This window comes from Dreissena polymorpha, chromosome 13 (assembly GCF_020536995.1).
Source record: "Dreissena polymorpha isolate Duluth1 chromosome 13, UMN_Dpol_1.0, whole genome shotgun sequence".
In the NCBI taxonomy this organism is placed as follows: domain Eukaryota; kingdom Metazoa; phylum Mollusca; class Bivalvia; order Myida; family Dreissenidae; genus Dreissena; species Dreissena polymorpha.
In genome coordinates, this window is record NC_068367.1 from 62092190 (window position 1) to 62117616 (window position 25427).

A 25427-nucleotide genomic window follows, 5' to 3' on the forward strand; every position below is an offset into this window, starting at 1 on the left:
AAATGCTTTGTTTATATAAAGAATACATATCAAATTCACAATATAGCCACTTTTGCTGACCAAACAGTGATCAACATCAAGATAACTTAAAACATCATGTTATATTATAATCGTATGATTTATCAGTGCACATTTATCGTGGCTTATTTAAGTGAACTTTGCACAATTTATGAATAAAGGCAATTAAAAGGAACTTTGGGTACCTATTTTTCGGGTAAGTTTTGGCAATAACCATAAACGGTATACTATCTTATCAGTTAATTTCGCGGGGTATAATTTCACGCAATTCTAACAGCCGTTATTATCGGGTGGTTTCATTTCGGGACATTCCATTAAAAAAAGTTTTGCGAAAGATTCTACAAAATATACATTTAAGGGCCTTTTCACAGTCTTCGGCACGTATTAAAGATGATCTTCAAATGCTTTATATTGGTAAATTTAAACATTGGATCTAAAACGCTCCAGTAAAAAAACAAGAATGAAATTAAACAAAAAGAAAAAAAAATAACCCTCAACTGGGCTCGAACCACTGACCCCTGGAGTAAAAGTCTATCGCTTAGACCACTCGGCCATCCGTGCTCATACAATGAAAAAATATATTTTATACTTTATGTAAGCAATCATCGTAATTATACAAATTATAACGACAACAACAGAACTCTCCATATTATTCAATCGTTTCGCGTTGCAACGCTTTATAATTTTCAGGTTTTTAAATCGTTAAAAGATGCATATAATGAATATTTAAGAGCATGGTAAATGTTCAGTATGATTACTGTTTCCTCACAAATATCATAACTACAACGACAATTTGCTTATCCGAAACATTGTTTTGTATTTTTTTGTAATTAACACAGCGACATGTCGGCATTGATTAAGGCGCTTAATTTTCAGCGGTTCATTTTCCCGCATGTGGATTACAGGGGCCGTATGCTAAAAAAAGACTAAATATACTATCTATGATGTTATGTTTAACTGACCTTTTTTAAATTTATATTATCAACACATTTAATAGATCAGGCTAGTTGATGCTTTAACACATAATTAGGAACAGAGCATGTGCTTTTTTTATGACTTGCCCAGTGCACATTGTCATTATCACTAAACAAACAAATCATGCTGAAGAAGAGTTGTGTCACGTTAATAATATAATTACAGTACGTACGGTATACATTACCACTGGGGCTGACGAGGTATAAGCGTAGTCCGTTTCGCTACGAAGTCGGGTATATGTTTTACTACGAAAACATTGTGTTCATACACATGATATCGAAGAACGGATTAGCGGAAATTTGTGTTTAAAACAGGTAAGATTATGCTTTTGTAATAACAAAACTCTGAATTTAAGCACAATGACATTTCATAGGTCTGTTACATCAAATTATGATTCAACATGTGTCTGGTTTATGCGTTAAACATTAAATTTACCGCTGATTTATCAAACCGAAGTCAAGTTTTATTTTACAAAAATGCAATTAAGGTTTACAACTATGTTTAATTGACACAATTTTACAATTTCCATATTGATGTGTGTATCGTTAAGCCACTGGCGTGTTCAGAAATGTATAGGGTGACCCAGTTGTCAGAAATAAAGGCTAAATAGTATTATTATGTATGATCATGTCTCTGACAGTATACGTATATGCCTCGCTACGACAACGCTTTAGCGTGTATGCGTTTCTCACAGAGGACGTGTTGGTTATCTCTCAAAGGCGAAATAAAGAACATGTTTTTTTAAATACAGAGTCATGGAGTGGCTGGATGTTTCCTTTGAGGAAGAGATAGTAACAACGACACAACATGATCCGAAGCGCACAGTCGACATGGTAATGCGCATTATTATGATATAATTAAATTCACGACTAGGCCAAAGGAAATGATCAAAATCGAACATCCATATATAAGACGACAGTTGAGAGTCGAAAACCTATTGTCGTCGGTCTCAATAAAAATTACGCATCTTCACCTTGTGACAATCCCTTATACGTTCTCTTGGATAGAGACCGACGATAGGTTTTTAGCATACGGTATTCTTTATTAAATAACATTCGATGCTCGTTATGTTATCTCGAAACTCTGCTTATGCCAAAGTAAATCCCATGTCACAACTTCGATCCTTCTTTATCTCATACGGATTTAGATTTTTACATTTTATCTGTCAAACCGATTTTCTTGAAAATCGGTTATCGCCTACTAATTTTGAGATGAATTTCATGTTCGTATACATGATTTTACCTGTAAAATCAACATCTGTAACAGCCGTAAGGTGTGGAAAGTAGGACCCCAATGGCACAAATCCGCAATTTCCTAATCAATGTATTGTTGTTAAGGCTTGACAGTGGGTTTCTGTCACAGGTTATTGTTTACTGTGTACATGACGGCCGGTAAATTTACCTCGTGTTACAATGCGGTTAAGGTCCGGTCTCACTATGATGCCGGCGGAGCCCCCGTGCGTGATCAGGCATTTACCGGGATGAACCGCGGCCATACCGGGATGAACCGGTGTTCCACCGGGATGAACAGTAGACGGCCGGGGACAACCGGGGCTCCACCGGTAAAATATTAAAATGTTTAATACCTCCGAGATGAACCGCGAGTCACCGGGAAGGACCGACAACGACCGGCGTGGCACTGTGAACAACCGGGACTGCACCGGTACGGCACCATAGCTCCACCGGGGCCCAAACAGACCCCGGCAGAGCTACGGGAAGCCTGGTGAATGCCGACAGAGACCCGGTATAGATACGGTACATAATTAAACCGGCGCTCTGACGGTTCCATCCCGGTTGTGTCTACATTGTCCGAAGTTACCACTGGCTCGGGAAATATCTGACAATGGGCGTGATTCGTGATATCTTTCGCACAGGACTTTCTGTCACTGTAGATTTTGTCGGAATTATCAATTTGCCAGAAACCAGATTGAATGTAATATTTTCAGCATACTTTTTAATGTCGCCACCCATAATATTGAACGTGCGATTTCTGTATTGTACACCTGGTGCAGTGTCACAAGGCATCTCCCACATAAAGGGAACCTTTTCGTTTGGATGCTCATGCGCACAATTAAGCACAGCATCTTTTGCACTGGGAAATGGTAGTCTGCAGTAACTGCAAACTGCATGTGATATGTCCTGAAAAGGATACAGAGACTTCGTTGAGTAACTTATACATTATATTTGTACTTCGTAGCACAACCAATACATACTCTGTGCGAAACCTATACATAAAGCGACTTGTAATTTCCTTCGAAACAAAGCATTTAAATAATTAAAATACATGTTCGTAACCGTGTTTGTACTTTAAAATGTGTAATGTACAAAGAATCAAAGTAACATGTAGTTTTATTCGATTTAAGTTACCGTAATTGGCTATTTTAACATAATAACCACCTTATGCATTGCTTCAAATCAAAATATTTCGATTTTACCTCAAAATAAATGTACAGGATGAAACTACGCACATTTGTTATTAGTTTGTTATTGAAAATAAGTACATACCATTACTGGATGTTCCGTTCTCTAATCCATAAACACCAGAAAAGATGAAACTCGCCTGATTAAGTAGTGTATGTACACAATGTTTTCGTAGTAAAACATATTCCCGACTTCGTAGCGAAACGGACTACGCTTATACCTTGTTAGCCCCCAGTGATTACAGTGCATACGGTATACCTGGTTTTATTATAAAACACATTACATTTGACTATTATACATATACATTGTGGTAATTCATATTTTTTCTATGTTGAACTTACAAAAACAATGAGTTTCATAAATTTAATGCGCATTTAATATAAATATAAGCTTTAATTTATTTGGTTTTGCTATCAATGCCCAACATTTCCAAAAAAACCCATAAACATCGATGAGCGTTGGTAATAGTACTGTCATACATATTATTTGCCTTTCTCTTTTCCTTACAGAATAACGCTGTGTGTGTGTGTGTGTGTGTGTGTGTTGTGTGTGTGTGTGTGTGTGTGTGTGTGTGTGTGTGTGTGTGTGTGTGTGTGTGTGTGTGTGTGTGTGTGTGTGTGTGTGTGTGTGTGTGTGTGTGTGTGTGTGTGTGTGTGTGTGTGTGTGGTGTGTGTGTGTGTGTGTGTGTGTGTGTGTGTGTGTGTGTGTGTGTGTGTGTGTGTGTGTGTGTGTGTGTGTGTGTGTGTGTGTGTGTGTGTGTGTGTGTGTGTGTGTGTGTGTGTGTGTGTGTGTGTGTGTGTGTGTGTGTGTGTGTGTGTGTGTGTGTGTGTGTGTGTGTGTGTGTGTGTGTGTGTGTGTGTGTGTGTGTGTGTGTGTGTGTGTGTGTGTGTGTGTGTGTGTGGTGTGTGTGTGTGTGTGTGTGTGTGTGTGTGTGTGTGTGTGTGTGTGTGTGTGTGTGTGTGTGTGTGTGTGTGTGTGTGTGTGTGTGTGTGTGTGTGTGTGTGTGTGTGTGTGTGTGTGTGTGTGTGTGTGTGAATGTCAGACTTTAGTAACAGGTCATCGCTGAGTCTTTACGACTATCTAATATGCGGACCTGCCCTTTTGACCCTTCATATAGTAACATTAATTCTGAGCCAAAATAGATCAAATTTACCCGGGCTGCCCGTGTATTCGCCAAAGAAATTATTTTTAACCAAAAAAGACAAGTGCACTGCGGTCAATGAGACCTTAATGCGCACTGGTAGACAATTATAGACAAACAATAAACAACAACGTTGATCCCTAGCAATTCTATCTTTACCATATCTCTACCAAATTCTTAATTTGTACTCATAGTGGGTGAATCGCCAGTCTTATTCTTCAAAAACCTTCTACGGCTGCTATGTAGTAAATCTAGGTATGATTCGTAATGAAAATTGTTTTTGAAAAGGACACACATGAAATTAGTAAAAACTTGTTTGGTCTGCAAGTTCTGGGACCATTCCTGGATAAAATTTTCAATGATACGTTGTTTAAAAATAGAATAGATAAGTAAGTACAACAAGTACAAGTATAAGTATAAGTATAACAAGTACAAGTATAGAAACAACAAATGACTCAGAGACTTGTAGTTGCAAACAGTGACAATATAATTAATATCGTCTGCAACCATTATTGTTTTGCCATCGAAGTTCCATTTGTGATTCGATACAACAGTCTGTCCCTCTTTCTGTAAACAAAACTTGTTTTTGTTTTTGTTTTAATCTTAATTCCCCATATTTTACAATATGAGTGCAAACAATTAATATTGGTTTGCAATTTTTCTGGAGATTTAGCGCAACAATGCCATATCCTCTGCAAAAAGTAAGAGCATTAACACAATATCGTCAATTATTAAACCCGAATTTGGTTCATTTTGCAAATGAAGTTCAAGGTCATTAACAAAGAATGAAAACAAAGTCGGCGATATGTCATCTTGCCTCAAACCAAATTCATATTAAAAACTATTCGGAATAGGTGTTACATGATTTTAAACATGAATGTTCTTAATGATACATATACCGTATGATTCTTAACATAACAATTTATCCCGAATTACGTATATGTCATGTTTCATCTAAAGGGCATTCAAATAAATTCAGCTCCAGCATATCAACATGTTCATACAATTAACATATAGACGTTTATTTTGGTTAAGCTATTTTTGAATTACTGAGAGAATACAAACGGCATCAACGGTTGATCTTCCTTTCCAAAATCCGAACTGAGCGTCTGAACTAATATTATTATCGTTACAAAACTATTCAATGCGCCGGTTTATTACAGTGGCAAACATCGTCGGATACCCACGGCTGCTGATTGCGCTGGAGAGTAACGTAATGAATAGACCGGGGGTGTCCGACGATGAGTGGCAAATAACTTAGACACACAGCTAACAAGTAGTTCACCTCGGTAGTTACAAGCTTTTCCGTATCCCCCTTTTAGTATAAGCACAAATACCCCTCTGTCCGCTTATCAAGAAAATTCCCCGACTTTAAAATATCATTTAATATATCACACACAGGTAATTCTAAAATATCCACGCTTTCCATAAAATACTCATTTAGCAGATTATCCCAGCCATATTCTTTATATGATTTCGAAAATCTGTCATTTAAAAGTTCGTCAATGGAGATTTTATTTTTCTGAAACGGGAAATCACAGTTATCAAAAGCATATGGGTCCCAAAATGTTCCGCCTTGAACTTTGTGAATTTTATTATTTATTTTTGAGAAATAGTTCTATAAATCATCATCGTAAATTTTGTTACTATATCTATTCTTATTATGTTTAAAATACTTAAAAAACGCCATAGGTTGAGCGTGGTTTAATTTCTCACATTCCCAAACTTTTCAAATAACCTTTTCTTTTAGCATCAACCATTTTTGTGATAACTATAGGTCAATTATTGGCAGTATTTACAAAGTTCCAAGGCCATCTATGATGATGAGTCCTTTTCCAAATAGTATGAAGTAGATGCTTTAGTAAAACTATTGTGAAGTACAAACACTTTGCTTCACATACAGTTTAAGCTTACTGCCACGAACTGACCGGTCACTTAAGGGGAGATTTTCATAGATTAACGTATTTTTTAAAATGTCATTAAATAGGTTTACAACTCTATATTGTTTTGAATAGTGTAAACTTAATGACAACAGCGGGAAAAAGTTTGAGTACAAAGTAGTGCCTGCCTCGGGATTCGAACCCGCGTCCTCTCGAACCAAAAACAAATGTCTTGCCACTTCGTCATGCTGGCATTCAAATCGATTCAGGGATGTATAAACGTTACGTTAATCCTACTTTATTTCGGCACAGCTGTATAAGCCAGCTTTTCACCTTACCTGACCTTTGTAAGTGTCCAATAAAATTCAAATAGAATTTCCCGCGGCTAGACACGAATGAATATACTTCATTTAGTCCGTTGGCTGATTTTAGCATACCACCAGAACATTGGAAACATGAACGCGTCTTTGTAACACTGTTTTACTGCGTGTTCAGCATAAAACAATTATATCTCTAATGAAAAGGCTTGATAAATAGAACAGTTTTACACTCAACTGTTGACATCAATACAGTTTGTGCGTGCACCTTTTATTTTCAGAGGATTGCCAGCGCCAGAGCGTTTGTACGTAAAGGCTATGTTCCCATATTTAGTAATTACTTTCATATTCCTGTCTGTGTACTAGTTTATTTAAGTTCATAAAAGTATCGTTTTTCCTTATCCTGATATTCGCTTTGGCCAAACCATTTTAAATTGTTTTCGAAAATGAACATTTAAAATGTAAAAGTATAAAGTTTTAAACAAGCCGTCGTTCCAGCGGTGGAAGCGTGGCCTTAATTTAATGCATCGCATTCCAACCCGCAAGGTATCAGGGTCAGTTCGCGGCCAGTAAGACAATCGTTATATAATATAGACGCTATCGCGTGAACTAGGTGAACTGGAATTTTCTTTAGACCAGAAATATGTTAAATGAAGATATTCAGCGATATAATTATGGTATGTCAATAATAGATTCTTAATGTGTTTTCAACAATACCATAATACATATTATTTTTGATTAATTTAACAAGAATTATTCCACCATATTGACTAAGCATGAGCGCGATGATTCTCGATACTGTTAAAAATTGAATCAAATAGCAATGCCCGACAAACCACTAAAGCAGGTTTGTTCGAAGAACATGCGTATAAATAATTAAAATATGTACGGATACTTCGCGTGTGGCCGGTTGACTCATATGTTTTAATTTCACTTCCATTCTTCTTTTGGTTTTCTGTTTTGTATCTATAGGTTTATGACCAGCAATATGTAAAAATGTAAAATAAGCCGCGAAAACTCCGCGTAACATCCCGTACTGCGTGTGATGCAGCAAATAACTGCACAGAAAAAGACATTCGCCATCTTTGATCTCATTCATTGAACTCTTTACCTTTCACCAACTCCTACCACAAATAACGCCGTATATCTTTTGTTAAAGATATTTATTGCCCAAATTATCGAGAAAAGCGTTACAAACGCATTTCACGTAATTTAAATTGCAATTATACGTAAATGATACGTGTTCTGAGAAAACTGGGCTTAATGCATGTGCGTAAAGTGTCGTCCCAGCTTAGCCTGTGCAGTTCGCACAGGCTAATCAGGGACGACACTTTCCGCCTAAATTAAATTGGATTTTTGCTTAGAAGAGACTTAATTTAAACGAAATATGTCATAAAAGCGTTAAGTGTCGTCCCTGATGAGCACAAGCTAATCTGGGACGACACTTAACGCACATGGATTATGACCAGTTTGCTCAGAACAAGACTCAAATAAACAATGCTTTTAACAAGATTCTAGTCAGGCGCTTTATTACTCTTGTTTAAACATAATGTATACATTCTTTTTTAATCGAGGGCGCTTATTTCGAAAATCGTCCTTTTACAAAAACCTTTAAACGTCCCTTTAAACTTCATAGTTCCTTTTAGTTGGGCTTTCTTATTAATCAGTCGATTAAATGTAGCATTGAGTTTATGTGAAATCATTTTGTTTAATTTCAACGTGAAAAAGGAAGATCAATTATGTTAAACATATGTTCAAAGAAAAAAAAACTTTGCATTAATTGTTTGTTAGAGAACAAGTTAATACTATTGAGGCGGTTTTAATGTTGTATACGTATGGTTATAAAATAATCTCTTTTGTTCAACGAATAATCCATTTTGTTACAAATAAAATATTTTGTCAAAGTCAAATACTCGTACATGTTTTCAGATCGATGCATTCACTTGGCGATACACGTCACATTATTGAAACAAGATAACATGGACAATTAATTGCTATTCGTATATCACTTTCGGTCGCGGTGTCAATCGCGGTTATTTGTATAAGTGCTCAAATTAGTTTCGTGTGGGGTGGTGAGGCATTTTTCGTAGTAATTGTTCGTACCATGTAACGTTGTTAATGAGACCTCAAGCTGTTAAGCACATCGACAATTCCTATCAATTCCTATCAATTCCTATCAATTCCTATCAATTCCTATCAAATCAAACTATTTAGTATCTCAATAAGGACAAATAGAGACGAGTGTATGTGTACTACTGGGTGTAAATCGTTGGTTCGGTGGTAGCACATGGCGCAAAAACTGAGCGGTGACAGGTTCGATCTTTCACGACTTTTAACCTACTTATACTCTTGGAACTCGTCGTTTAATTTTGTGAACACCTATCTATTTAAGCTCGATTGCATCGAAAGCCTAAGGCTTATTTGAAATGCTCTTTATTTCGTTTTCTGGTTCTTGAGCCAGTATTTGGTATTTATGGAGGAGATATAAAGAACGCCCCAACAGTTGGGATCGAACCAGTGTCCTCTCTTTGTTAGCTCGATTGCATCGAAAGCCTACGGCTTATTTGAAATGCTCTTGACTTCATTTCCTGGTTCTAGAACCAGTACTTGATATTTATGGAGGAGATCTAAAGAACGCCCCCACAGTTGGGATCGAACCAGTGACCTCCCGGTCGCTAGGCGGAAACCATATCCACTACGCCACGGCGTGTGCGTGAGACGTTAAACTCACGCGCAATCTATAATGTGCTATACACTGCGGTCTAAACTTCCCAAGGAGGTCTCTGGAACGGGATGTTGCCAGTATTTCGAACTATCCCCAGTTACGCAACTAATAAGCCAGCGATGGTCAAAAGGCGGAATCTCTGTGCACTTCACGTATATTAATCTGTACACACTCATTTGCACTGAACTCATTTTTGTCACTATATATTTCCTGTCTATTACTCAACAGACCTTCTGTAAATACGTAACTTAACTAATGTTGATGTGTTCCGTGTTCATAACATTTTTTTATGAAGTGCAAACTTAAAGCGTTCGATTGAAATACAAAGTGATTTCAGAATGCAATAACGGTACACCGTACACCGAGGAAATCCCCGACAATGGAGAAATGTGCATGTCGCAGTTGTGTTTGATCAAGAAGTGGATCGCTGTTTGTACAATACATTAGCCATGCCATAATATGATTGTGGAAGATTAAAATTCGATCGTATATGATATGAGACGTTCATAGACCCGTAAAACATTCTACCAGGCCTAGTTTGTCGTTTTCAATAACTTCGCGGTGGCGATGTATTAATTAGTAAAAGCTACAGTTCACTTGAATGGGTACAAAAGAAGTATATATATAATGTGAATAGGAATTTATTTCAACAATCATTTTCTGCGCGACTTTTGTGAAGCCACGTCAAAGCGCGTACAGCCTGCATAGTTCTCGCAAACAAAATTAAAATAAAGACAAATATATCCGCGGAAAATCAATAGAATATCGTTCAAACTTTGTGAAACGGTACCTATTGAAATAACAAAACCTTGCAAATTGAAGAAAATAATCTTGCAGCGTTCTTTTAATCCTCGATATTCAGGCATATTGGTTATTTCCAAATAGGCGGAAATAATTTTATTATAATACTAAATCAGGCGATATAGCATTTTAAATTACGTCTATACAACGTAAGGAAAGTAATTTATACGCTGTAATAACAGAGTAAAAAATAATTGTTGGATTAATATACGCTTCAGTATATGGACGAAGGATTCGCACGTTCTGTCAACAAAAAGAGACACAGAGATCGCTCATGTCTTCTGAACAAACAGAACGGTAACAAATACGCGTAATTTAATAGTGCCGGAACTTAAAATTATCGATAATGTAAAAGAACGATACATGTCGTTTACTATTGCCAAAAGGGGAAGGTTTGAACATTGGAGTTTGACAGAACTTTACTATTTATTGTATCGCGGATGTGAAGAAATAGATATAACACTGTGCTTGTGTTTGTAAGATGCGATATAGGTAACTCTTTACAATCTTAAAAGTTAAGTCGTGTAACAGTTTCTTGTAACGGAATATGTATGTGTTCTGACGTTGTATGTTTGATGACGTCATGTGTTCTGACGTTAAGCATACGTGCACGATTCCAGAAGATTTATCGGTGGATAATTTTGTTTAAGAAGCTTGTTTAAGCATAGCATACTTACCAGTAGCTGAAATCGCCACTTTGGGTACTCAGGAGACGGTGTGATGGCGATGGGTGTGGAAACAGGACCCGTCTTTCCCGGACAGACGGCCAAAAAGGACACCACGGAGCATGCGCACAGAAAGTTACCTAGACCGATAAGTGAGTGCTAACATTCGTATGATAATAATGAGACATGTTTACCAGAGTCATAAGGTTCTCCTTTCTTCTATTCGTGCACATAGTCTATTTCTGAAGAGTTGTCGTACATAACAAGTGAAAGCGTCAATCATTAGAGTCGCAAACTTGATACTTCGACTAAACCAATACCTATGAACGCTGTACCTCACTCTGACGTATTGTTCCCGTCCGTATTTTAGTGTTTTGGATCGTGAACTCTGTAACTCACTCTGAGGTATTGTTTCCCTTCCCGTATTTAGTGTATTGGAGCGTGAACGCTGTAACTCACTCTGACGTATTGTTTCCCTGTCCGTATTTTAGTGTTTTGGATCGTGAACTCTGTAACTCACTCTGACGTATTGTTCCCGTCTGTATTTTAGTGTTCTGGAGCGTAAACGAGAAGACGGCATACCGCCGGAACCGCGTCGTTCAGACCAGGTTGAACAAGCTGACATGTGACATCGCCACGCAGCGTAACAGCGCCCGGAAGTCCATCCGCTTCGAGGCGCACAAGTTTCGTCAGAAGAGCGGCCATTTCTACAGCCACCCGTTGAGCAATACCTCTGGAGACTCACAGTCGAGCGGCAGTAATATCGCACCGCTTAACTGGCGACCCCCGAGCGAGCTTAGCTCTGGCATACCCAATAGCTCTTATAGTGAGGATGCAGTCAGTTCGAGCCTGGGCCAGCGGAAAGCTGTGTTGTCTCCGAGAAAACAGGGCATCATCACGCGGTCGACCATACCTTCCGTGACGTTTTCTGCGTACCGGAACGTTCAGTGTATCCAGGACGACTCGAGGATCGACGATCTGGGTGTAAAACCGGACGTGTGCTCCTTGGGACTGGGAAAGAACGCGAAGCACAATCCCCCTTTCCGAAGCGTTTCTGCTGTCCAACATCGGGAGATTCCGGATCTGCTCGGTCAGCGTCGCCAGCAAAGCGCGGCTCCGGCAGCGCGGACATATGCCAACGTCAGTTTTGGAGAAAATACACGAGAACTCACAAATAATATTGATTTTAAAGTGAACTGTTGTAGAACAGCAAGTGACAATTTTAATCGCCGATCCGACTTCTATTTCGATCGAGCCAAGGCTGCCTACCAACTCCGACAGGACCTCCAGAGGCGCGCGAGGCAGCGACAGCAGGAAGTGCAGACGGCGTTGTTCACGCTGCAGGACGCGCTGGCCATAGAGAGAGCGCAGCTCCTGAGGAGCACGGACAGGGTGGTGGACTTCTTGCGGCGAGTGGTAGAGATACAGCGAGCGGAGCGGCCTGCGGTGACCAAGTACACGAGGGACGCCATCATACAACAAATGCACATCTGAACACTGGACGAGATATGCCATATGTAAGGAAAAAATATCGTGATTTACTTGCATATACATGTGTTTCATTCATATGTTTGTAAACGGCTTGTCAACGTTAAGCAAATTTCTTAGTTCTTACTGACGCTGGAGACCTCTCTCCCTGCTGAAACCTGCCGTGCACGACAATACCCCGCGCGAAGCCCTCTTTAGCCATGGTCATTATACCAAGTATACGCTCACGTAAGGCTGTGTCCGCGCAATGGTTTTATATGTTAACCCATCTGCTTACAGTATTATCGTGGGAAATATTATACTCATTTATATTGTCTACAAAATCTTCAGAGTACAGTTGCCGTTAGTTTTGGCGACTTCACAGTACCCATTACATGCATGTAGGTTAATGAAGGGCCTGTTGTAGTTTTTGCATTCACACGCTCGACCCGATGTGAACAACAACAAAGATCACAGCCAATCTAAGGATGTTCGTTGCACGAACAAGAACACGCTTTGGTGGAAGTGATTGTAGATGCTTAACTGCTGTGATAATTAACACAATGATAACCTTAGAATTACAGAAAAATATAAATGTGACAGTAAATAAACATATGTGTGTAAAGTGACAATGAAAACACATTTGTACGCACAGAAAAAGTTATACAAATATTAAAAGGTACCATAAACAGAACAATTTTGTAGATCGGACAACATTGATGGTGTTTTTTTCCACATATTCTTTTTTATCTTTGTAATTTGCCTTGTACTGCATGTTAACAAAACTTAACTTCGCTCCATATATAATGATTTATTTTTTTTTTTAACTGAAAACGCAAATTCGTGATCAAAACAATTTCTGATCGCCGATTAATTCATTTGAAACAGTGTATTATTAGATGATAATGGTGATAAACATTATAATGATATAAATACAGTTAGATGATTATGATTGAAACATCTTAATGGCGAAGACGATGGCGATAATGGCTGTGATGGTTGAATGGTGTTGTTATTGCTGCTGATGATGATAAAACATAAGATGGTGGTGCTTAAGTTGTAAGTTGTCGCTGTTGTAGTTGATGATGGCGGTGTTCTGTGACCGATGATGATGATGATGATGATGATGATGATGATGATGATGAGGAGGAGGAGGAGGAGGAGGAGGAGGAGGAGGAGGTGCAGGAGGAGGAGGAGGACGGTGTCGTGAGAACGATTTATGTTTATACCACTGCGATCCAAGCTAATTTGTATCATTAGCCACAAACTTTAAACATATAGCGCGATGTTAATACCAAAGTCTGCTTGACAACACGGTTCAATTTTACGTCAACTTGCAACAAGAAACCGTTCATTTGTTTGTGTTGAGAGGTTTGTTGACACAATGAATAATAAAGGGAATTGGAGAATCGTTGGTTCTACAAATTATATAGGCTAATAGTTATAAGTTAATGATCGTTAAATAACTCAATTGCGGTTAATTACTTACAATATTAGTACACCATGTTCACGATTTTACTATCAAAATCGTCCTTTCATGTTATTGGCGTCGCTCTGGAGAGAGGCGACTACAATGTAATGCATTTATTTTTCGCTTATGGGAGGAGAAGTTATTTTACGGACCAATGTATATATTTTTGTTTTAAGAATATCTTGCATAGTGTTGATTTTTTTGTGTAAATTGGTGTAAATAAGTACTGCATTTGTGCCTATTACATTTATTACTACATTTATTGCCAATAATGCAAAGCTTATAGTTTTAATTAATAACTGATCCACAACTGATCACAGGGGAAAGATCACAGGGACTGGGCAAATACGCGAAACTTTCTGGTTTTGTATAAAAACAAAACATAATCAAAATATATTTATTTTGTGGTTTTTCTAATTTGCTTATTTAGTGGAGAATCAATGTAGTACGATATTTGACGACTTATCGCGCAAGCAAGTTTATTGGAAGGCGTAGTGGTACGAAAACGTACAATGTATTAGTTTATTAATAGAGATATAATAACGATCGCTATACACAACTTTACTAAATAGCAGTACATAAATGATGTCAGCCGGAATAGCTCAGTTGGGAGAGCGTTAGACTGAAGTTGTTTACGCAACAATCATCTAAAGGACCCCGGTTCAATCCCGGGTTCCGGCACGAACGGAACAGTTCGGCGGCTGACATTTTTTTTCAGTCAGCTTAATAAATATAATAAAGCTTTATTTTATGTAGACATTTTAACATCCATTTTACTACAATTGGACATTTTTATAAAAATTAATGGATGCCGCGTGGTGACAACGTTAATTATAATTTCTTACATCACTTGAATATCTTATAAAAAATACACGTGGTTTTATATTAACAAATACATGCAAACAACACATCTATTATCCATATATTTTTATGGTTGTCTATCCTAGGCCCTAAGACCACATATAGAGCGCGAAGCGCGACACGTACTATTGATTGTAACAATAAGTTGCGATAAAGGAAGCAGCCGCTTATCAAGGAGGAGCTGTGTCCCAGCAACCCGTTTCCCTAGAGTCAAGCACTTCTCGGAGTTTTTTTTAAGAACCACATATAGAGCGCGAAGGGTCCAGGTGATATGGGCCCTTTAGCATTATCCGACCATTACGTCCATAGTTATCTTTCTTAGAATTTGAGAAATGTTGAAATCGTTGTTCCAAGTCCAAAAGTTTCATCCGATTGTTCCCAAACTTGCACAGGTTTTTTTTTATCAATGAGGACCCAACCCAAACTCTATATGAGCAATATCCTACCATAAGTCCAGAATTATGTCTCTTTGAATTTAAAAATAAAAGTGAAAAACTGCTTGTTTAGGTGATTATGTCAACATTTTTCATCAGATTCTTTCCAAACTTACAGTGTCTTCATATCAATAAGTTTTTACCTCTTTTAAAATGAGAAACATCGGGACAATAAGTCCAGAATTATTTTCTATTAAATTTGACAAAATAAACAATTTCCACTTGTTTAAAAGATTTCACAACTTTCGTCTGAATCTTTCCAAACTTGTTAAGTGTTTTTATATCAGTATTACTCGAACCCTATTGAAAATGATGAATATCGGAGCAATAAATCTATTATGATCTTTTACTGAATTTAAAAGTATTGTGAAATGCAGCTTCTTTATGCAATTTACAGTTTTCATTCATTTTTTTTCAAATTTTTACAGTGTTTTCATATCAATGAGTACTCAGCCCCTATCGTAAATGAGCAACGTAAGAATAAGTTCTGAATCACCTCCCCTTGAAGTTGAGAAAAACATGAAATTACGCTTACAAGATTTGTTAAAACCTACACAGTTCTGTTCCATTAATGAAAACTGCACACAGATGCTAGTAAAAGAAAAGGAAACCAATGTAAATAAAATGAACTATGAAATATTTGGGGGTTACAACACAAAATCATAGATAATGGTTATTTGGGGGTTATAACACAAAATTATAGATAATGGTTATACCAGTATGTTTTTCTATTCTGTTTAAAATAATCGGCCAAAATATTAATATTTACAGTAGAAAAAAATCGTTTTATGTAACTTCATTTAGTGCCTTTTACACTGAAATTCCCGACGCCCTTTGATGCTTTGCATCAACACTTATCTTGTCAGTTTAATAAATAAAGTAAAAGTCAAGCGTAATTAAGTTTATCTTAAATAGTGTTGCTTAAATAGAGTACATTTTACTTCTTTGTTTTAAAACCTGATCGGTCAAAGGTCACCATAACATACATATGAGTCTTATCCAGGTACTCCAGTTTACCCTGACTAAGCCACCCTCCGGGTCCTCACATTTTGTAACCTCAGGCGCTGAAGGACCTCATAAACCTCGAGCCACACACGTACACCCGATCTTGGACCGGTAAGCGCGCTGAAACGTGAGAGAGTCGCCCGCATAAATATTTGTTGAAGACTGCAACTCACCACTGTCGTTGCCTTTTATTATCATGGCAGGCGGATAGGAGAAAAGCTGCGGGTGGCGATTTATTTCATCCCTCGAGTCGGTTGTCAACCGCCGCCCGTCGGGTGATACGTTTATACGCATAGCGACAGAGGACGGACTGGCCGGAGCGGGACAGCGAAAATCAAGTATCCCCAGACGGTGGTACTAAAAGCACTTAACTTATTAGGGAAAACCGTCCGGCGGATTCGGGACGACAGCCGGTGACGTCATTATAGGCAATAAAGGACGCGAAGCGCGCAATGAGCGGACATAATTCTTATATTTGTTTGCATTCCGGTATCGATGTAGGCTTGTTTAAATTTATTTTACTTTTATTTTTTTGTGGGGGGGGGGGCGAGGCAAGTATGAATGGATTTTATTTGTAAGGGCGAGGTAATCATTAATGGATTGTCTTTGTAAGGGTGAGGCAAGCATGAATGGATCGTCTTTGTAAGGGCGATGCAAGCATGAATGGATTGTCTTTGTAAGAGCGAGCCAAGCATGAATGGATTGTCTTTGTAAGGGCGAGGCAAGCATGAATGGATTGTTTGTTTGTAAGGGCGAGACAAGCATGACTGGATTGTCTTTGTAAAGGCGAGGCAAGTATGGATGGATTGTCTTTGTAAGGACGAGGCAAGCATGAATGGATTGTCTTTGTAAGGGCGAGGCAAGCATTTGTGGATTGTCTTTGTAAGGGCGAGGCAAGTATGGGTGGATTGTCTTTGTAAGGGCGAGCCAAGCATGAATGGATTGTCTTTGTAAGGGCGAGGCAAGCATGAATGGATTGCCTTTGTAAGGGCGAGGCAAGCATGAATGGATTATCTTTGTAAGGGCGAGGCAAGTATGAATGGATTGTCTTTGTAAGGGCGAGGCAAGCATGAATTGATTGTCTTTGTAAGGGCGAGGCAAGCATGGGTGAATTGACTTTTTAAGGGCGAGGCAAGTGTGGGTGGATTGTTTTTGTAAGGGCGAGGCAAGCATGGGTGGATTGTCTTTGTAAGGGCGAGGCAAGTATGGGTGGATTGTCTTTGTAAGGGCGAGGCAAGCATGGGTGGATTGTCTGTGCAAGTGCGAGGCAAGCATGAATGGATTGTCTTTGTACGGGTGGGCAAGCATGAATGGATTGTCTTTGTACTGACGAGGCAAGCATGAATGGATTGTCTTTGTAAGGGCGAGGCAAGCATGAATGGATTGTCTTTGTAAGGGCGAGGCAAGCATGAATGGATTGTCTTTTGTTAGGGCGAGGCAAGCATGGGTGGATTGTCTTTGTAAGGGCGAGACAAGCATGAATGGATTATCTTTGTGAGGGCGAGGTAAGCATGGGTGGATTGTCTTTGTAAGGGTGAGGCAAGTATGGATAGATTGTATTTGTAAGGGCGAGGCAAGCATGAATGGATTGTTTTTGTACGGGTGAGGCTAGCATGAATGGATTGTCTTTGTAAGGGCGAAGCAAGCATGAATGGATTGTCTTTGTAAGGGCGAGGCAAGCATGAATGGATTGTTTTTGTACGGGTGAGGCAAGCATGAATGGATTGTCTTTGTAAGGGCGAGCTAAGCATGAATGGATTGTCTTTGTAGGGGCAAGGCAAGCATGAATGGATTTTCTTTGTAATTACAAGCTCACATTAAGATCTCAATTGCTACCTTGTATTTGTTTCTTTCGATCAAACATTCATATTTGGCGAATACCCGACAGCCGTCGTAAAACGGTTCGACGTTAATAGGACCTCACAAACTTCGAAACGCACACGCAAGCTCAAACACACGCACACACACCAAACACACAAACACACAAATAAGTAAGATTTAAACAAAAGTGATTTGAAAATACACAAATACTAACTTTTATTGACCAAAACGGAAAAAACAATTCATGGGAATCAAACCATCTCCGTGAAACACACAGATTAGATGTATCAGGCCAAAAAATAAATGGTGATAAGGTTACTTAAAAGTACACAATTAATCACGAGTATATCAATAGCTCTTTTAGATAATATAAACGTTGTTATCGTAATACAGTTATACAGTTCTATTTTATTATCTCACCTTAGCACAACGTGTAGAGCTGTAGTGATTCAGTGATCCTCGTCGTAAGTGTGGTAGTGCGCGATGTTCGTCGTCCATGTGGTTGTGCTGGATGTTCGTCGTCCATGTGGTCGTGCGTGATGTTCGTCATCCATGTGGAAGTGCGTGATTGTCCTCGTCCATGTGGTAGTGCGTGATGTTCGTTGTCCATGTGGTAGTGTTTGATGTTCGTCGTCCATGTGGTAGTGCGCGATGTTCGTCTTACATGTGGTAGTGTTTGATGTTCGTCGTCCATGCGGTAGTGCGTGATGTTCGTCGTCCATGTGGTAGTGTGTGATGTTCGTCATCCATGTGGTAGTGTGTGATGTTCGTCGTCCATGTGGTAGTGCGTGAAGTTCGTCACCCCATGTGGTAGTGCGTGATGTTCGTCATCCATATGGTAGTGCGTGATGTTCGTCGTACATGCGGTAGTGCGTGATGTTCGTCGTCCATGTGGTAGTGCGTGAAGTTCGTCGTCCATGTGGTAGTGCGTGATGTTCGTCGTCCATGTGGTAGTGCGTGATGTTCGTCGTCCATGTGGTAGTGCGTGATGTTCGTCGTCCATGTGGTAGTGCATGATGTGTGAATGTCTGTGAAATTTTTCCTTCACATCTCCTTCTTAAACGGTGGGCAGACTTTGAATAAACTTAATAAGCATGTCTCTTAGGGGCCCTCTATATAAGACAATCAAATTATTCCTAACCGTTGGTTAATCTGTGGCGCGAGGCTTTTTATTCTCATAAAACACAATACCCACATGTTAATGCTTGGTTTGTTACCTAGTACTGAAGTCCTTCACACAATATTTTTAAAGTATGCTCCACGCGCCCAAGTCGTCCCCTTTCCATGGGTCACCTGTTTATATGTAGACTAATGTGCGGCTAATCTTTTTATTAAACATCTCTAATATTCGGCATTCAGTATAATCATATTTTCCTGTACGAAGTTTATTCAAATTATGCCGCTATGGTTCAAACTGGCCTTATCCACTTAGAGCCTACAGTGGTATATTTAATACGTAATTTAAGTAATACACCTATCATTGCTTTATAAACTATGAATGTTTTAATGTAAGAACATGTCTTAAAGTCTTAAAGAAGGATAATTGATGAATTCAAATGTGTTGATAATAACTATTTATTGATTATACTATGATTATATGCCTATTAGCTCATGACTATTCGAACAACAATATACACATGTAATCGATTTTGTATGAGTTCAGCAAATGATGACGACAAATAATTAATTTGTTATTCAGAAATTAATTATATGATTTTTCGAATTCACTGTACTATATGCACACATAAAGAGCACGGTTTAAAAAATCAAAATTGATTTGCCGTTTCAAATATAAATACGTAAACTCACTTGAACAGTACGATAGACATTATGTAACAGTGCGAAATATTCTACACTGAAGTGTAAGTTCATGTTTGCTACAATATTTTGTAAAATATAAATTATTTAATAGGAAAATTATTCACAACTTAACGATATGAACATACATAAGCCACCAACATTTGCCCTAAATGTGAAACTGTCTATATTTTAATCAGGTACAATAATACTGTAAGATGCTTTGTCTATTTCAGGTCAATAATAGTAACAATAAATGCAATCACAAACACGTGTGCTAAACCATACCCGTAGCCAGGGCGGGGGGGGGGGGTGCGTTGGTTGCGTTCGCACCCAATGTTTTATGACGATTAAACAAAAATTGTACTATAAGTTGCACCCAACTTATTTGACGCAAAAAAAAGGTTATTTATCCTTTCCAGGAACCCAGTGAGTCTTCGTGTTTAAGCGTTACAATAATGTTGTATTCAATATGCAACCGACAGGTCACCATATAATTAACTTCTCGATGAAGCCATTTCCAAGATTACATATTAATAAAAAGACATGTGTTTTCTGTATAATGCAAAATAATAAACCTGGCACTCTAATCGGTATAAACTCGATACTTATTTATAGATATTTGATACTAAATGATTGTTTTGTAACTTTTGTCATTAATGTCTGTTAAAGCTATAACTGTAAAAGATATTATAACATAATGATGAAGCCTACGTATTGTGGGTTGAAATCTAATAGTCTTATAACCTTTTTCGACAATGATCTCTATGGCTGGAAAAAACAATTTGATTAACTTAAATAAATGATCTTATAAAAAAGAAAATACGTTTTAGATGATTATTAACGGAATGTTATGCCAGCTTCCGAAAATTACTGAAATCAAAGGAAACCCTCACGACTAGTACCAAAGTGAGTCACTGGTTAATAATTTTGCATTATACCACGATTTATAACAATTCATTTACACAGTGTGCAACCATTTAAGGATCCCTTAAAGGGTTTTCCAGCAAAAAAAATCAGCTATGCCCAAGACAGGTTTTTTTGTTGAATGACAAGAAAACAAATCATTTCTACAAAACAATTAAGCTTTTTGTTTTTTACCAACACTTAATGGCATCTGTTCTGCTCCACATACAGAACTTTCCACAATGTTTTAATTATGTCAAACATGACACTGAGAAATATGTCCTACTCTTATACAGTTGTTATTGGCGTCGCGCTGGAGCGCGGCGACTAGTATGTAATGCATTTTTGTTTCTTAAGGGAGGAGAAGTTATTTTACGGATCAATATATATATTTTTGTTGTCAGAATGTAGCAGGGTTCGGTATAAGGGGAATTTATACTGCCTTGCTATATGAGCTAGCTTTTATAGCGACGCGGTAGAGTGTCTGCCTGATTTGGAACCGGGAGGTCCCGGGTTCGATCCCCAGTATGGTCGGGGATTTTTCTGGCTGGGTTACATTGGCGTCCAACGTAAAAAACCACCATGTGTGTCAGACGTCCCACAGATGTCATGGCAATGAGAAATTCGTGGAAGAATTTCATATTTAGAGGGGGTGTATGTAGCAGGGTTCGGTATAAGGGGAATTTATACTGCCTTGCTATATGAGCTAGCTTTTATAGCGACGCGGTAGAGTGTCTGCCTGATTTGGAACCGGGAGGTCCCGGGTTCGATCCCCAGTATGGTCGGGGATTTTTCTGGCTGGGTTACAAGAATATCTTGCATAGTGGTGATTTTTTGTGTAAAGTAGAGTAAATAAGTACTGATTTTGTGCCTATAACATTTACTACAACATTTATTGCCAATAATGCAAAGTTAATTCTTTTAATTAATAGCTTAACACAGGGACTGGGCACTAATGAAAGATCACAGGGACTGGGCAAAACGCGAACCGGTGAAACTTTAAATAAATAGTCAACATTTTTGTTTGCAACTTTCAACAGTCGCCTTGGTGTAGTGGATGAGGTGTCCGCGATCGGGAGTTGGTGGGTTCGATTCCCTGGCGGAAGCATTTTTTATGTATTATTTATTTTATTTATATATATTATATATAGTATTTTTATATTATTTTAAGTAGAATTTAAAAATACTGCGTTTTAATGCGACCTAAATACAACGTTGCAGCAACGTTTGGAAAAAATGTTGCAGCAACGTTTGGAAAAAAACGTCGGGATAACTTTCATAAACACCATTGGTACAACCAAAATGCAACGTTTGACTGCAACCTAAATACAACGTTGCAGCAACGTTTGGGTGCCCACTGGGTATGTGGCTGGGAATGAGATTTGGACCCATTTGGCGCTGGCGTCGGTTCCATAATGACTTTTACTTGTGATGACCGTTTCGCGTACTTTTTAAACTCTTTAGATAAAACAATAGTTTAATTTTGAAGAATAACCTAAACCATGGTAATGAAGTTAAGAGAACAATACATTTCCGTATTTTCTTATAGTTTTTATATGGTTTAAATTAACCTCAGCTTATATATTGAATCAATACAGTAGGGCACAGTTCGACATTGTTGATTTTCTGATAAACTTCCTGCTTTTTTAAAAGTAAGTTTTTCTTACTTTTTGAGTTGTTTTTCTTCAACAAATTGCAAATTTGTTGGTTAACTGAACCTCTTCCATCAATCATGGTGTGTGTATGAGCCGTTGTGGCCTTGTGGATATCACAATGAAGATTTTAGACGATATTGCTATGTCAAGTTTGTGTGTTTTACCCGAAAGTTGTCAAAATCTAAAACACTTCTCAATTTAACATTTGTTGTTGAACTTTTCTATAATGAAAGTAATGACATTTCGTTTAAAAATTGTGTCCATATATTACCCTTTCAGTATTATTCTATCACTTTATGTTGTTTAAGATAAAGTGAACTGAATAGGGTTGTATAATCAACATTCAAAATTCCTTTTCAAAACTTTGTGCAATCACACAATAGCATGTAAGCAGTAACAATTTTATTCGAAGTGGCTACACAATCAATGTGACAGAAATGTATTATGTTATTCATTCTATTTGATGATAATTATTAGAATACTTGTATACGCTTCTTTTCTTGTCAGATGATCTAGTTGCTTACAGTATGTCCATATAAATGGCTGTGTTCATGATCAATTAAAAAATATTTAAACTCTTGTTTTAAACTGCAACTCTTCATGCATTTATTTCAGCCAAAAATACAGATTGAGCGAAAAGACAAAGTGCGAACACCAAAAGATGTGCTCATTATTATCAGGTATGATATGACCATGTAAATAATTTTAAAATTAACACCAAACTGAGCACCTTTTAACAGTTTTCAACCCATAACCTATAAGCGCCGGCACATCTTCTATTCAGGAGGAGTGCTGGATTGGAAGTAAAAGAAGATTTACAAACTGCATTTTTTACCTTATATGTGCTAAGCTTTTAAACAGTTTTTCCTGTGCTAGTAAAAAAAGATTATCTTATGCAAAAGACGTTTTGTTAAAAACAGAGAATTATGCGGTTACTAGATTTACCGAAAGCGCGCGCTTTCGTTATCGGTATCGGTTTAAGCAACTAAACATAAATCAAATTTATATTTTGTTACAAATATTGATATCGATTAAAACAAACACATTTTCTATTCGCTTATACAAAATGTAACGCAAATGTATAACAGCGTCAGTAACGTAAGAACAAATAAGATAATAAATAATACTGTCGTAGAACATGTATTTACATTTATTAACATTTATTACAGCGGTTTTTAATGCGTTTTAGAAGTTTCAACGTTGAAATGTGACGTTTCGGAAAGCGAATCTAGCTTACATATTATGAAATGACGTTTTTTATGTTGCCGTGTGTGTTTTAACATATATAATTTTACGATAATTGCTTGATAGCATTGTAATTATTTTAGTGCAGTCAGACGTAATAGCCGCCGAAACGTACACCTACTACGTTTGTTAAGTGAAATGTCTGTGCGCCGTTATTTTGCTAGATTTCGTATAACGTCTTCCTTATGAACTGCATAATGCTACAACTTTGATAAAAATCTTTAACACTCAATTCACCAATATTGTTGAGTTAATCATAACGCTAAAACGGACTAACTAATGTACATGGAGAAAGTAAATAAAAAACATTTTCTGGAGCAAGAAGTTGAAAAACAAAACATTATATATCAATTTTGACTTCCATTGCAACCAAATTAAAGTTCGATGATGACAGCCAGATATTGCTCTCTATTAATTGAATGTTTGAAAAATTCGTTAGATTTTGATCTCGAGGAGTAGTAAATAACTGATGAAAAACTGGTATGACTGGTGCGGTATAAATCGCAACATTTAGCTTTAATTAGTGTATTTTTATTTTATATATTATTTGATTGAAGGTATTTTTGCCTTAAAATCGATTATTATTTTTAAGCTAATTAATCTTGTTCAATCTGAACGCTTCGGATAGTGAATTGTCCGAGGATTCCCGATTGTACTCTTGTTATTGAATCCTATGCAAATACTAATTTTAATAATTTTATAGATTTCTGTAAGAAGGCTAGTTTTGTTATGTAGTCACGGTGATGGTCGAAACAAATCTATTGCTATTCCTGAATAAACATAATTCTGTTTAAGGTTGCTAATTATAAATGGACACAACAATATAGCAATAAAGCAGTCATTTGGGCAGTAATTCTAGAGATCATCACAGCAGGTTGCGAATACACAACGTAGACTCCCACTGTTTTATTCGATAGGTGAACAATATAAACTGATAAATGTCGGGCGATTGATTCATGTACAAAAAAATGTGCGGTGTATATTTTCCTTTTTTGAACATCGTTACTTAAAACGACTTACTGCTAGAGATTGGCATTATTTTCTTTTGTAATGGGAATGTAGCGTATTCGTGTGATTAAAACGCCTTGAAATCGGACTTTGTACGATGATCGATCTGTTTCTCAATCAGCAGATGACGAAACTGATTTTTACATTCGTCGGGCATCTAATGATAATCGAAATAACGCTTTTGGCGACAGTTTTCTGAAGTTATGCATAGCTCGTGATTTACGAATATGTAACGGTCGAATAGGGAGCGATGCGAGTGTTGGTAAATTCACATGTTTGACGAAATATGTTAGGGCGAAAGCGTGGTTAATTATTTGGTAGGCAGATTTTTGTCAAGATTTTACCGAATTTTCAAATCACGCACCACTAACATTTGATTTAAAAACGAATACAAATAAATATGTTCATGTAATAAACGCTGAAAGCTATAACGTTAAATGAGATAATAATTATAGTGTTTAAACGGATACATGAGTTAATCGCTTATGCAATGACCTATGCCAATGCAAAGATTAATTAAGTTAGTTATAGAAGACATGCGATGCTCATAGCGAAAATAGATTATTCGTAGATCTATCAGTGCAGACAATCTAAGCGTAATTTTAACAAAAATCAATTTCTTAAAATAAAAGAAATGCGATTTAAAAAAACAAAAGAATTTAGGAAACTTTTTTAAAAAGAAGTCATTTAATACCACGGGTGATAGATAATATTGATATAGATGCCTCTTTGAACGTTATCTTCTTCAAATATAAGTGACGAAGAAGAAGACATGTACATGAATCATTTTCTTAATTAATGTATTACTATTTTGC

General features: G+C 37.5%; 2 protein-coding genes and 1 non-coding gene across 10 annotated transcripts in view; 2 read left to right on the forward strand and 1 right to left on the reverse strand.

Moving 5' to 3' along the window:
- Positions 1-25427, reverse strand: part of LOC127855499 (dipeptidase 1-like) — an 87624-nt gene that overhangs the window by 13559 nt on the left and 48638 nt on the right. The window lies entirely within an intron of this gene.
- LOC127855502 (uncharacterized) lies at positions 1142-16481 on the forward strand. 7 transcript variants are annotated; one of them, XM_052391151.1, is made up of 4 exons: positions 1142-1307; positions 1745-1826; positions 10958-11094; positions 11493-13770. In XM_052391151.1, the coding sequence occupies exons 3-4, from the start codon at positions 10998-11000 to the stop codon at positions 12434-12436; spliced, it is 1041 nt and encodes a 346-aa protein (XP_052247111.1). In that variant the 5' UTR covers positions 1142-1307; positions 1745-1826; positions 10958-10997; the 3' UTR covers positions 12437-13770. The 7 variants fall into 7 exon arrangements, with proteins under 7 accessions (XP_052247111.1, XP_052247112.1, XP_052247113.1 ...); XM_052391152.1 differs by lacking the exon at positions 1142-1307 and having other exon boundaries at positions 1736-1826; XM_052391153.1 differs by lacking the exons at positions 1142-1307; positions 1745-1826 and adding an exon at positions 3590-3665 and having other exon boundaries at positions 10961-11094.
- On the forward strand, positions 14472-14561 carry Trnaf-gaa (transfer RNA phenylalanine (anticodon GAA)). The gene is given in 2 exon segments: positions 14472-14508; positions 14526-14561. It is a non-coding gene; the product is annotated as a tRNA-Phe (tRNA).